Genomic DNA, 14,356 nt, shown 5'->3' with positions numbered 1-14,356 from the left:
GCAGTACGCGGGCCTCTCACTGCCGTGGCCCCTCCCGTTGCGGAGCACAGGCTCCGGACGCGCAGGCCCAGCGGCCACGGCCCACGGGCCCAGCCGCTCCGCGGCACATGGGATCCTCCCAGACCAGGGCACAAACCCGTGTCCCCTGCATCGGCAGGCGGACTCTCAACCACTGCGCCACCAGGGAAGCCCTATGGAAGGCTTTTGTTGGAAATAGGAGTAGGTTTTCCTTTTGAACTGCCGTTGAAGAGCATTCTTCCACCTTGAGTATCCGCTCATGGACTGAGTACTCATTCACTGATCCCATATTTACTGAAAGCAGCAGGGACAGGATGATAGAGAAGGCAGATAAGCTCTACCCTTGTGAAATTGTTTGTCCAGTAAGTTTGAGTTGGGAAAGTCCTTAAAATCCAACAATTTTGTTTTCCCCTTTCATTGCTTCTTTGAAATCTTAACTCCCTTGGTGGGGAATTAACATTCCCCTTTCTCTTTGTTAATCATATTCTCTGCTCCTTCTGACATTTTTATTCTGTTGCCTCTTTTTCAAAAGAAGCCAAGATATGTACGATCAACACTTAAATTTTTCATATTTGAGCTCATGTAAATCTACTCTTGATTTCTCCATATATAAAATTGCATTTATATATACTCACTGAATGAAGAGTTAAAAAAAAAAAGATAGCTTGTTGACTGTTTGTCTCTTTGATCAGTGAGGTGGGTTAGAAGAGCTCAAATTCTGTGCGATGAGGGACTGTGTTTGCCTAGTTAACTGCCGCCACATCAGCCAGTGGATGGGGTAAGAGACAGTGAAATGGGTGCTTGCTTGGCAACCTGGAGGACAGACTGCAGCAGGGTTGCTTAGGTCCACACCAAACTCATTTCTTCTTTCTGGGCGCTTGACTGAAGGGCATTTCTTAGCTCCTGGCATCATGGGGGTGGGGGGATCCTGTGATTGGTTATCACCGATGGTCTGTGAGCACAAGTTTAATGTTGCTTCCAGGCCAGTGCGCTCAAGAGCAGATGTGCCTTCTCATCGCCCTTTTTCCTAGAGCATCCTTCTACATGTGGAAGCGCGAGATCTGGCGACATGGGAGAGATTTGTTTGGAATGTTTGCCCAGCAGAGAACTGCTGAATTATATGTTAGAGGTTATGTGCGCATTCCTCTGTAGCCACACTGAACGATAGTGCAGAAAGGTTTCTACATCCCCTCTGATCCTTGTTACTATCCAGCTTGTTGCCTTTTGTCACCCTGTAGTGTAAAGTGATATCTCACTATGATATTGAACAGTGATTTAGTATAAAAAGGTCATTTTTAAAAGTTACAGGTTTTCATTGATACCTGGGTTGGAGGGGGAGCTGCTTCCTAGATACAGGGTTTACTCATGGGAGTGAAGAAAATGTTGTGGAACTAAATAGAGGTGGTGGTTGTACAACATTGGGAATGTACTAAATGCCACAGAATTGTTCATTTGAAAATGGTTAATTTTATGTTATGTGCATTGAGCTTAAAAAAGTCAAATATTGATAAAATGCAGAATAAAATTAATGGTCTTATGTCTGACACCTCATGCTTTCCCACTTTTTTGAGGCAACAATTGAAAACATTATATTCTGGTATTTACCACTGTATTTCTAGGTGATGTGTGGCTCTTCATATCTGTAGATGAATTTATCTTAAATATCAACTGTTCACTTCCTGTTATTATACATGACGGTGGCTTCCGACACTCTCCTGCTCCCCCTCCATCCTCCCATTAAAGTTGTATTACTTTTTTTGGCTAAATTAATAGTTAGTCTTAGATTTTTATGACTGTGTAAATATTGTTCACCATTGAGCTAAACACATACTACATTTTATCAACAGTACACAGCTTTTCCCTGGAGTTCTTAATCATCTCATTTGTCCTGATTTGCCTGTTAGCTCTTTTGTAGCATTTACTAGTGTTCTCTCCCTCTGCAAGCTTCATCACGCTTCCGTGTGGCAGGCGGAGGGGATGACCCATCACTCCTGGGTCTCAGCCCATGGGCCCTTTGTCCCTGCTCCAGCTTGGGCAGTGATGCCCTGCACAGTGTCATCATGGGGTCCTGAGCCTTTCCAGGGTTCCACAGGGCAAATAAGCTTGCTTCTCACTGGTACGCTCACTGTAGATACGTCCCTCCATCTCTCAGGTTCTACTTCTCCATCCTCTTTCCATCTTCCTTTATTCCAAAAGAAGGATTTGAGTTTCTCAGAAGGTGAAGTTGCATTTTTTTGTTTTTAATTTTCATTGTGTTGGAGTTTTTTTGGTGGGGGCGGGGAAAAGGAGAGGAAAGGTCTTTATTCTGCCCTCTGAAAACTATGAATCAAGTTCAAGCTTTTCTAAGGCTCAATTAACATATTCTCTAGGTTTGGTTAGATCTCCCTAAGCCAAGATGAGTCGCTGCATTGCGCTTGTCGTACTGATTTCCTCAGCCCTCTTCTCCAGTACCCCCATCCTTCCTCCTCTTCTGCCCCTAACCCCTTAAATTACTGACTGTCCTGTATTTTCAACCTGCTAGTTTGACCAATGGCCCACTGAACATCTCAGCTTGGTTGTTTCATAGGCATCTCAAACCAAGCAAAGCCAAAATAAGATTCTTGATTTCTCCTATTCTCCTCTAAATCCGCCCCCTCCCAGCCTTCCCTTTCTTAGGAGGTACCATCACCAAGAAGAAAGCTCCTGTAGAAACAAAAACCAGGTTCTTCTTTGTTTAAAGCCCTTTGGTAGCTTCGCACAAGGACAAGCAATGCCTCCCCGTGACCCACACAACCCTGCGTGATATGGCCCCCTGCTTGCTTCTCCAGACAGGTCTCCTGCAACTCTCCCTTTGTCCGCTACCCTCCAGCCCTTCTTTGCTCATTTTTAACCTCCTGAAGATTTCCTTCCAACTCGAAGCCTTCGCACTTGCTGTTCCCTCTGCCTGGAAGGCGTTGCCTCTACATTATTATCAAAGCCAGGTTCCTTCTCACCCTGCAGCTCTCCGCTCAGAAGCCGTGGACATGCCTTTCGTTGGTATAAAAGTGCTACTCCTCCACACCGGCCGTATTGGGCTGATAGATAATTCTCGTCTCCATAGTCCTTTAACTTGCTGTATACTTCAAGTTGTGTATTTGACTAGTTTTTCGCTGTCACTAGGGTTATACTAACAAACTTGTGCATTGGGTTCACTCTTACAGTCTCAGCCCCCTGTACTATGCCCAGCACATAGTAGGCACTTTAATAAGTAGTCATTGGATTCATGAATAGACTGCTGGGGGCTCAAAGCTGGAAGTGACTTAGGAGGACAAACCTGATGTCGCTTCTGGAGACCTAGGGATTTCAGCACGTTTAAATCCTTAATACAACAACCATCTTTGTGCCGCTACATTACTCCTGGCCCCTGGGTTCCCGGAGTGTACAGAACAGACATGAGTCCCTGCCGTCAGGCACTTTACTTTCTAGAGTTCAAAGTTCTAAGGATGTGAAGGACAGCAAGGAGATGGGGGGTTTCGGCCGTTCTTCTGGCAGGCTTTATTCTCTCACTGAGTCCCTGATGTGTGGCTCGCTCTGAGGTCGGCTTCTTGCTTTCTCACCTCGCTGGGGACCCCATTAAGGTGGCTCCAGGCACACCTGTGGCTCCTCTTCCTCCTGTCTTTTCTTTTTTTAAAAAAATTAATTAATTTATTTTTGGCTGTGTTGGGTCTTCGTTGCTGCGCGTGGGCTTTCTCTAATTGTGGTGAGCGGAGGCCACTCTTCGTTGCGGTGTGTGGGCTTCTCGTTGCGGTGGCTTCTGTTGTTGCGGAGCACGGGCTCTAGGCGCGCGGGCTTCAGTAGTTGTGGCACGTGGGCTCAGTAGTTGTGGCTCGCGGGCTATAGAGCACAGGCTCAGTAGTTGTGGTGCACGGGCTTAGTTGCTCCATGGCATGTGGGATCTTCCCGGACCTGGGCACGAACCCATGTCCCCTGCATTGGCAGGCGGATTCTTAAGCACTGCGCCACCAGATAATCCCCTCCTGTCTTTTCTTAACCAAGCACCACAAGTCCTAAGGTCATGGTTAACGCAGCTGCTAAGCAGTTGAGTGTTCTCCCTTCAACCAAGTTCTGGAATGCTCTTTATTTATTTATTTACTTTTTATTTATTTATTTATTTAATTTTCGGCTGCATTGGGTCTTCATTGCTGCACGTGGGCTTTCTCTGGTTACAGCGATAGGGGGCTACTGTTTGTTGCGGTGTGCGGGCTTCTCACTGTGGTGGCTTCTCTTGTTGTGGAGTACGGTCTCTAGGCTCGTGGGCTTCAGTAGTTGTGGCTTGCAGCCTCAGTAGCTGTGGCTTGCAGGCTCAGTAGTTATGGTGCACGGGCTTAGTCGCTCCGTGGCATGTGGGATCTTCCCGGACCAGGACTCGAACCCGTGTCCCCTTAATTGGCAGGCGGACTCTTAACCACTGCGCCATCAGGGAAGTCCCTGGAATGCTTTTTAAACCATGGAAGGTCAGCTATGGCCTATTTTCAGCCCACGTGCCCTTTAACACTTAACCCAGCCCCTCCATTCCGCTCACTTCTCATTTGCTAGCCCAGCGTGGCATCTGCTAAAGCTTAGGAATATTCCAAAGTAATTTTTTGAAAGCTTAATTTAGTTTATTTTTTAAAAGCCTTGAAAAATCACTTGTCACATAAGAGATCTTTGTGGCATTTCTTTGGGGCAAAATCAAAGCACAGTGTGTGTGTGTGTGTGTGTGTGTGTGTGTGTGTGCATGCACATATATATACACACGTACATACTTCCCCCAAATAGGTACAATTCTTCCACCGGATTCCCTATATTTGTGCGTTTCTATACTTAGCACAGTATTGGGATCCAGCAGAACTTTAACTTTGTCCTGCTGTGCCATCCAAGTAGCAAAGGGCAATATAGAGCCGCTGAAGTGCAGAATTTCAGAAGCTACTTTAACGTCATATTTGAATTGCTTAATCTAATTTTCACTTTGAATCAGTTGCTAAGCAACTGGGAAGACAGGACAAAATCAGCAAGGCTAATTTGGTTCTGTTACTAGTATGTTAGCATCTCATATTTACACAGACAGTTGGTTGTAAAAATGCTTAATCCAGTACAATGCTCTGTTTTGCCCAAGAAAATAGTTGGTGTGGAAGTTACAGCAAGGCTTTGGTTGGATTGACAGTGCTTCAATTCACACTGTCATCTTAGGTGAATGGAAAGCTATCTGAAATGTGAGCCTGTTTGTAGTCCGTTGGTTTGTTAAGTGGGTTATACCCACTGACAATACCATCAACAGTTGTAAAATGATACTTTACACTGCATGTTAATCCCTTGGTGTTATAGATCCTTAAATCAACTTAAGTCAAATTATGGGTGGGATGGGGTGGGATGGTAATGCATACCAGTTAGCCATCATCATATGAATTGTGCTGGAGGGAAAAATAATAGTTTTTCTCAATGTCTTCTTATTGATGAAAATTGAAATTATTAACCTCATTTAATCTATAAAAAGTTGTGTATCAGATATTAATACCAGTGACTTAAGTGTTTTGAATGGTTTTTTGGTATTAAGTCTTGTGATTATCAAGGAAGTCACCCTGGTCCTGTGCAAATGCCACCTTCTGTCTTGTGTCAAAGATAGGACATTTAACACTGGCTGGTAGTCTCATGGTTGTGTGTGATTGTTCTCAGGGTGAATGGAGAGTTCACATATATCAAAGCGGTAGAAAAACTGTGCCTTTCAGTGACGTCATCAAGTTGCCACTGATACAGTAAATAACAATGACCTGTGAGTTTCATTAGAGATGGAGAGAGCAGCCCTATCTTTTAAACCAGTTTCCTGCCATGTCCTTTGTTCTCTAAAGACCTGGATAGCGTCTTTCATGTGCACTAACAATTACTTTCAGTAGATGGATTATATTCTTGATAAGGATGGATATCAGTGATCTTATATTTGTCTGGTAGCTGCTTGTGACTAGGTAGAAATATTTAGTGAAGGAGGAGGTTATAGAAATGGGAAAGTACCCTTTATTTCTGCAGTTAATTGATTAAAAATTATTTTCTGAACAGTGTCAAGTATTTGTGTGCATTGTACTTAGTAAAAGTTCATTGATTCCAACTAGAAGAAAGGGTGATCTGAATTAGAGGAAAGACTTAGTATCTGTGTCCTTGACAGTAAATGAATATTTTTTACTTTGAGATAGTTATTTGGCTAAGACAAAAACAGTATTTAGCTGTTCAGTGTCCTTTCAGGGAATGTCTCAGTGAACAGATAAGAATAAGTGTACAGTTAGTAGATTAAGTTTTTTTATAAAAGCTTGCTCTGATCTACTTTCAGGGTGCAGTTTTTCCAAATCTGGGTGTTCATTCCAAATTTATTAATTTTACTCTACAAATACCATTTGAAAATCCTGTATGTCAAAAGGTAAAATTTTCAGAGAGTGAGTATCAATTCTAGTGTTAGTTTTTTTTTTTTTTTTTTTTTTTTTGCGGTACGCGGGCCTCTCACTGTTGTGGCCTCTCCCGTTGTGGAGCACAGGCTCTGGACGCGCAGGCTCAGCGGCCATGGCTCATGGGCTCATGGGCCCATGGGCCCAGCCGCTCCGTGGCATGTGGGATCTTCCCAGACTGGGGCATGAACCCGTGTCCGCTGCATTGGCAGGCGCACTCTCAACCACTGCGCCACCAGGGAAGCCCTAGTGTTAGTTTTTTAGAGTGGTTATTTATAAACTTTTTCCATGGCATATCTCTATCAAAAATTTTTGACGAAAATACCCCTAAACTCTCTGTGTGTGTGTGTGTGTGTGTGTGTGTGTGTGTGTTTAAAAGTTATGTACACGTGTCACTGTCCTAATAGATTGTATACATTATAAAAGCAAGCAGGAAAATATATGTTGATGAAAAAGAATAAGATTAAACAATAATGTGTCCTCTTAATCATGATTAGCATATTATCATGAATATCTTAAGGCACATGGGTGCTTTAAGGGCAACGTTCATCATTAGAGACAATATTTGAAGTGTTTTTTTAAAACAGTTTTTAATATCTGGGTGACTTTTTCTTCACATCTGGTTAGATCATCATTATTTTTCCTTTTTCTTGTTTGTGGGGTTTGCATTACTCCTCTCTTCGGTGTTTTGCTTTCATTGCAGACATCTTTTGAAGCCACTAGTCCATTTTGTGAGTTAGTTCTACTACATAAAACAATGTAAAAAGTCATGACCCCAGGCATTCCTAAACAGAAGCATGTCACCATGCACTGAGAGAGAGGGAGAAGACACAGAATGTCTCTGCAAGTTCATTTATTTTCTTCCTGCTCCCCAGAGAATCATCTGGTAAACAACACTCAAGAGACCATTGCCCACGGAGGTGCCTCCAAATAAGCTTCTGTTTTTTTTGTTTTTTTGATTTATATCCAGAAATGTTTGTATGTACTATTGCATACAGTGAGACTACTGCCCTTAAATTTGTCCATCATAAAGGAAGGGAGATAATTCTGGGGCAGCATTGAGATCTCTGAATTTGGACTCTGAGTCCCAGCTCTGCCCCTAACTGGCTGTGTGACAGTGGACATTTGACTTAACTTTCTAGAAGTTTCATTTTCCTCATTTCTAACCTCACATAATGGTGGTGAGAATTAAAGGGCAAAGGAGAGGTTTGTAAAAGGGCCTTGTAACTTACCATTTACACTTTCATGTAATTTATAATGCATTATAGGAATAAAAGGGGAAAGTTTTTTTCCTAGGTTGAGTGTATATACTTCCGCAGTAACAGTTGTTACTTGTTTGTTTCACTTCTAGATTGCCTCTTTAAATTATGTCCCATGAATCGCTACTCCGCCCAGAAGCAGTTCTGGAAGGCTGCTAAGCCAGGAGCCAACAACACGACAGACGCAGTACTACTTAACAAACTACACGTACGTATTGGGATGGAGCTCCATGGCGAGGTCTCATGAGCGGCCATGTGGGTTGTGTCTGAGTGGAATGGGTCGGGAAGATGAGTTTTGCAGTCCTCTAGCTCTGGACACCAGCTTTCATACAGTCTTTGATAAAGGGCTAAAAGGGAGCTGACCCTAAGGAAAGGTGGGTCATAGTCATCCTGAGATGTCTTGCGAGTTTCTTTTTTCTCAGCCATGCCCTTTCTGGGATGGCTTTAGGTACGGTACTGGTTATGAGCACAGGCTCAGGAAGCGAACTGCCTGTATTAGAATGTTAGCTTCACCACTCGCTAACTGGACATCTTGGGTGAGTTACTTAGCCATTTTGTGCCTCTGTTACGTCATCTGTAAAATGGGAATGGTAATAATCTCCACATCAAGAGGTTGTTGTGAGGATTACATGAAACATAAAAAGCACGTGAACAATGCCTGGCATGTGATAAGTGCTCAGAAAATTTTAGCTTTTATCGTTGTATTTATCTTGTCTATTACTTGGCATATAAAAGAGATGCTCATTCTACTGCTGATGTGCTTTGTGACCATAAGCAAATTTTTGAGCCTCCCTGAGCCTGTTTTTCCATCTGTCAAATGATGATATAATTCTTCTAGTGTCAAGATGATATAATTCTTCTGTGAGGCTAATCTGTGTGGAATTTCTTTGAGACGTGGAGAAGAAAGACATGACATATATCTAGTGTGGTATTGAAATTGCAAACCATTCCCCATCTCCCTGTTCTGCTTTATTTTTCTCCACACCACTTATCATGATCTTTCTAATTTATTTATCAGCTCTCTACCCCCACTAGAATGTAAACTACTCAAAGGCAGAAATTTGTGTCAGGTTTGCTCGTTGCTGTATCCCTCTTGCCTACAACATATGGTAGGCGCTCAGATATTTACTAACTTAATTTTAAAAAAAAGCTCTTTCTTGAGACTTAGTGATGACAGCCGAGGATGTGGGGTATCTGTGAGCACATGGGGCTCACGCTTGCTCTCTTTGTGACTAATAAATGACAAAGTCACAGCCAGCTGCACTGGGTAAGGTAGGGCCTATGGAAGGGACTCCTTTATTCAGCACATACTGTATTAGACAGGGGTGAGGGGCTCCAGGCATGATGAGAAGACCAGGTTCCTAACCTCCATGAGCTGATCCTCCAGTGTGAAGACACACAAGCACACGTGGCCCTTAAAATGAAATGCAGACTTTGTGCCTGCTGGACGCTGCTTTCCCTCTGAGGCTTCTGAACCAGCTGGACTTGCTCTGTGTCCTTCCGTTTTATTTTTTTGAGCACCACAGACTCCTAACAGTCTCATGACCTTAGCACTTGCAATTTGTCCTGTTGAGAACAGTCTTCTCCTGACTTTGCCTAAGCTAAGACCTCTGCCTCCTTCATCTCTCAGTTTAAGTCATCTCAGTGAGGTCTCTCCCCATCTCCTTATCTAAGCCATGTCTTGCTTGCTTTCCTCCGTCAGAGCACCCTGTTTATATCTTTCTCTGCACTGATCAAAGTCTGAAGTTATATTTAAAAGTTCCCTTAATTAGCATCTGTCACTCAGTAGAGTGACGACACCACAAGATGAGGAGCAGTGCCTGTCTTGTTCACCACTGTATCCCCAGTGCGTTGTAATAGTGTCTGGCACATAGTAGGTGCTCAAGAAATAGTTCTTGAATGAATGAGTGAGCACTGTGCTAGGTGATGGTGATAAAACTGTGACAGCATCGTAACCCTCTGGGAGCTTAATAGCTAATTAAGAATAAAGAGGTAGTGACACGACTGTAGCAAGTTCTATTATAGGGCAAACCACCAAGGCTGTGGGAGCACCTAGAAGGGGCAGTCAAATCCGCTTTTCAGTATAAGGATGGGTGATATGGTAGTCAGGGAGGGCTTTCTGGAGGAAGAGGAGGTGACAGGTAAGCCTCAGAGTGAGGCATCTGTGGGAGTAAGAGGGTAGGAGAGAAAAAGAAAACAACAGAAGCAAAGAGATTGCTTTGAAGGCTTCTGGGATTGCATCATTATTTTAATGGTTTTAGGGCAGATATTCTCAACCTCAGCAGACCCATTCCTCCCTCTGAATAGCAAATATTATGTAACTGTATAAATAGGAAATAAAATCTGTAAATAATATAATCTCCCAAGATACCAAAGTTTTGAAACTGAATTATAAAGGCAAAATAAAGGGAAAGTAATCAATTTTATAATTGTATATTTTACTAAGTTAATGCTCAGGCACAGTCACTCTAGAGGACATAAGGAAATAAATGCTTTTACCTATGTGTATAGACCCCGTGAATGAGGCAGCTGAAGACTGTGGCCGATGTAGGTCTGTAGTACTGGTGACCCAAAAAGCATGTTTTCCATAATGTGGTGTTCCAAAATGGTCAGCTGCTCTTGGTAACGTTACTAAGAATGCAAGGTACACGCTTCTCTTTATTAAATAACACTTCCATTTTTGGAAAAGGTATTAATAATATTATTAATTGAACCATGCAGATCCATGCTTTGTGTTCATGTGTAAAGTGGAGTTAGGGGTTTGGCTCAGAAATTGCAGCTTTTTCAGCCGTGTGACTGTCCACTGGAATACCAAATTGTGTGGGAGGAACGATGTTTCTTCCTTGCACAGGACTGTGCCATACATTTCAGGGCATCCAGCATCCCTGGCTCTTGTCCATGGAGTATGAGTAGCGATCCCCTCCTTCCCCAATCATTGTGAGGATCCAGGATGCCCCCGAAGTCTGTACTGGGAGCACGGGAATCGAGTTGAATGGGTAGGAAAGGTTGCTCAATTCTGCACGTCTCTTGGGAGAGCATTTAGCACGTACGCCTGGGGGTCATCTTGGTGGAAAGAGTGTGGCCTTAGCAGTCCCGCAGCCCCTTTTCTCGGATGAAGTTGATTCTGTTCACTGAGGTATTCTTAGTCTGTCTCAAACCCTTTCTTCTCCTACGCTTTTTACAGCTGTAGTTGTAAATTCAGATTCCTCGTGGCCAAGCAGGAAGCCGATTGGAACCAAGAGGTCTTGGTGGGCTGGGTTGGTAAGGGGCGTGTGCCTGTGTGCGGGTCTGGGGGGCAGCTCCGCTCCCCCGCCATTGCTGCGTGGGAAGGTGGGCCAGGAACTGCCGCCACATCTTCTGCTTCTTCAAGAGAAGCTAAAATCCGTGCTTTGATGTGTCATCTCTCAATTTTTAAAAAATGTTGGCAGCTACTTCCCTTAAAGTTGAAAATATAGCACTCAACACCAATACAGGGATGGCTCAGCAGGGTGGCGTCCTCTGGCCAACTATTCGCAGCCTGTGACACGTGTGTTGTTTCATCAGCCGTTCCTTTTCCCGCCCCTTCCCACAAATGACCCATGAAAAAGCCACAGAGTTGAGAAAGGCGATCCTAAAGGTGACCAAGAACTTTGAACTCCTTACTAAAATAAACAATGAATTCTCTCTTTCATGCTGTTTTTGTTTTAAATAAATTTTAAAGGGAAACCAGCACTGTCTCCTGATTCAGGATCACTGACATGACTTGCAGGTCTTGGCTGTTAACTTTGTGCAGTTCCTGCTTTCCTGCTTGGCTGGACCTTTTTTTCCCCCTCTTGTGTCTGAAAGTCATCCACATGTTCTAGTGCCGTCATTAAAATGTTGTATTTTGGGCAGCCACTTGCCTTTGGGGGCGGACGGCCAGTCTCCAGTGGGTTTTCATTTTTATTTTTGTCAGCTACTGTGGAGCACCCCAATCAAAGGTCAGATTATTTTAAATTAATGCCATTTAAGGAATTAGTCGTCTAGACCAGTTGACTTCCTTTTGACTAGGATAAGCAACATGCCACCAACTCCCTGAAGGACAATGACATCTAGTGGCTGGTTGCTATGTGTGTTTGTTCGTTCTGAGAGAATAACTGGATTCTAACTCCCCTGGTCGTGATTTCCCAAGACTCTTGGCAGAATGAGGTTCCCCCATCTGCAAATCACATACTTTGTTCTACTGCCCTCGACTACCGTTTCCTGACAGCATTTTTACCTGTTACCGTGAAACAGCACCTACATTGTTTGGGTTCTAAGAAATGGTCCATTACCTTAAGCCGTAGCTTCTACAAGCTGGGAGGAACCAGAGGAGTGACGAGTCTTTACTTTCATCTGAAGCCTGGGTCCTGCCTTGCTTGTTTTCAGAAGCCTTAATATTTATGTTAGATACTTCAGAGCTTGTTGACCTTAAATAAGGTTCCCCACTGTTCCAGTGACGTCTCTGTACTAATGTAATAATGGTTTCTCCATTTGTGAAATAAAATAACAGGTGACTGTGATGGGGTTGACCTTGATGTTGCTTAGGGAGCGTCGTAATGTCTGTGGTGATTCGTGGTGGTAGAGACCATAGCATAGAGCGTGATTTCTCCCTTAGAAATTCAGAACTGTCTGCAACCCATTTTGTAAGGGAAAAGAGCAACAGGTACTTAAATTATTGGGATTTTTAAATATTGAAAGATGGCTTTTTAAAAATCTAGGCTTCTTGCCACAGAGGTAGGATGAAGGTGTTTCTGAAGTGAGTATTGTAGGAAGAAGTGAACTCCAAAGTATACATGAGTAAGAAAAGGAAAAAAAAGAATGATCTCTAAACCTTAATCCTCAAAGATAATCTTGGTGTGTGCCCCAGTCTCCCATCCCCTATTTTATTCCTTTATGTCTATATTTTAAAGTATTAATGGAGGCATGCCATCTCACTTTCTTCCTTTTTTTTTTTTTTTTTTTTGGCGGTGCCACGCGGCATGTGAGATCTTAGTTCCCTGGCCAGGGATTGAACCCATCCCTTGCACTGGAAGCATGGAGTCTTAACCATTGGGCCGCCAGGGAAGTCCCTCACTTCTCTTTCTTTCACCTGCTTTTTTTCCCCACTTAATATGTCATGAATAAATAGGTAGCTCTGTATTTTTAATGGCTACTTGATTACTCCATGATACAGCAGTATCGTAATTTTAGACAGCCAATCCCTATGGGGGGGAGGAGGTATTCAGGATTCTGACAGTTTTTGCCATTCCCCACCAAAATAAATGATGGTTATGGCCTTGTGTACATGCCAGATTATCTTCTTAGAGAAACTCCTAGAAATGGGATTGCTAAATCAAAGTTATGCCCGTTGAAAAACTTTTCGGTAGATATTGCTGGATTATTCTTTAGAAAGGTTATACAAATTCACTGTCTTTTTTTTTTTTTTTTTTGCGGTACACGGGCCTCTCACTGTTGTGGCCTCTCCCGTTGCGGAGCACATGCTCCGGACGCCCAGGCTCAGCGGCCATGGCTCACGGGCCCAGCCGCTCCGTGGCATGTGGGATCTTCCCGGACCGGGGCACGAACCCGTGTCCCCTGCATCGGCAGGCGGACTCTCAACCACGGTGCCACCAGGGAAGCCCCAAATTCACTGTCTTACAGTGTGGGCTCCTCTTTAGAATATACTTGAGGGATTTAATAGACCAGATCTAATTTTGTCAAGGGTGAAAGCAGCCTTGATCAGTGGGCCCAGGTACTGTCTGTACTGTACTTCCGTTTTTAAAATTTTATTTTTTTAAATTAATTTTTACTGGAGTATAGTTGATTTAAAATGTTGTGTTAGTTTTAACTTCCTTTTTTATCAAGCTTTTGAACTAAAAATCATGATGGATTTTTTTTTTCTGAAAGCCCAATTATATGTCAGTTATATCACTAAAATTGGGGGAAGGGAACAAATTTGGTTTCGTGGAGGAGTTATCTAAAGACTGATTTGTGAACTCAAATGAACATATATATAGTATTTGTACACTTAGTAAAAGGTGAAGTGAGTGGGAGAGTTTTCTCCTTAAACAAAGAGTGCGTATAGGAAAAGAGAATTCTTAGAATGGTCCGTAAGCTTAATGCATGGAACGTTTGTTTAGTAGTTATATGTAGGCTTGGTCATCATTAAACCTTTTAATGGAGTTTTCAGATGGGGTATTTGATATTCTTAGATATTTATTCTCCAGTTGTGTATTTTCTGTTCTAATTTTATCTTTTGTATATTTGTACACGAGTGACCTTTAATCTTTAGAGCTGCTGGTGTTTAATTAGTCTTAACTATGAAATATGTGCCTTCTTGGTGACCAATCTGACATTTCCTTTTAGATCTGCCAGTGACCACTGGAATACCACTTGTGTACTTAGTCTGAGCATAGGTAGGAACTTGATATTTTAGATTAATATTTCTTAGATTGAAGCCGCTGGAAATTCTTGAGAGTAAGAGGAATATCCATGAGAACTTTCCCTCTTAAACAGGAGCCCTTATATCATTTAAGTTCAAGAAACACTACTTTATAATTTTCTCAAGGTGAATCCTTTTGGTGTGGTGTTTCGAGCAGAGAAAATTTGTATTTGTTTGTTGGAAAATGTTGTTTTATTTTACTGAATTCCTTGATTCCCCGCCCCCCCCCC

At 42.9% G+C, this 14,356-nt stretch overlaps 1 protein-coding gene across 3 annotated transcripts in view; it reads left to right on the top strand.

The window, feature by feature from the left end:
• ITPR1 (inositol 1,4,5-trisphosphate receptor type 1) overlaps positions 1-14,356 on the top strand; it is a 303,138-nt gene that overhangs the window by 94,748 nt on the left and 194,034 nt on the right. For all 3 annotated transcript variants that reach the window (XM_007453070.1, XM_007453068.1, XM_007453069.1), the window contains exon 3: positions 7,798-7,913. In XM_007453070.1, coding sequence (XP_007453132.1) covers positions 7,798-7,913 — 116 coding nt within the window. The remainder of the gene's footprint in view (positions 1-7,797; positions 7,914-14,356) is intronic.

Source organism: Lipotes vexillifer, unplaced genomic scaffold (assembly GCF_000442215.2).
Source record: "Lipotes vexillifer unplaced genomic scaffold, Lipotes_vexillifer_v1.1 scaffold1105, whole genome shotgun sequence".
NCBI lineage: Eukaryota > Metazoa > Chordata > Mammalia > Artiodactyla > Lipotidae > Lipotes > Lipotes vexillifer.
This window is presented reverse-complemented; position numbering and strand designations above follow the sequence as displayed.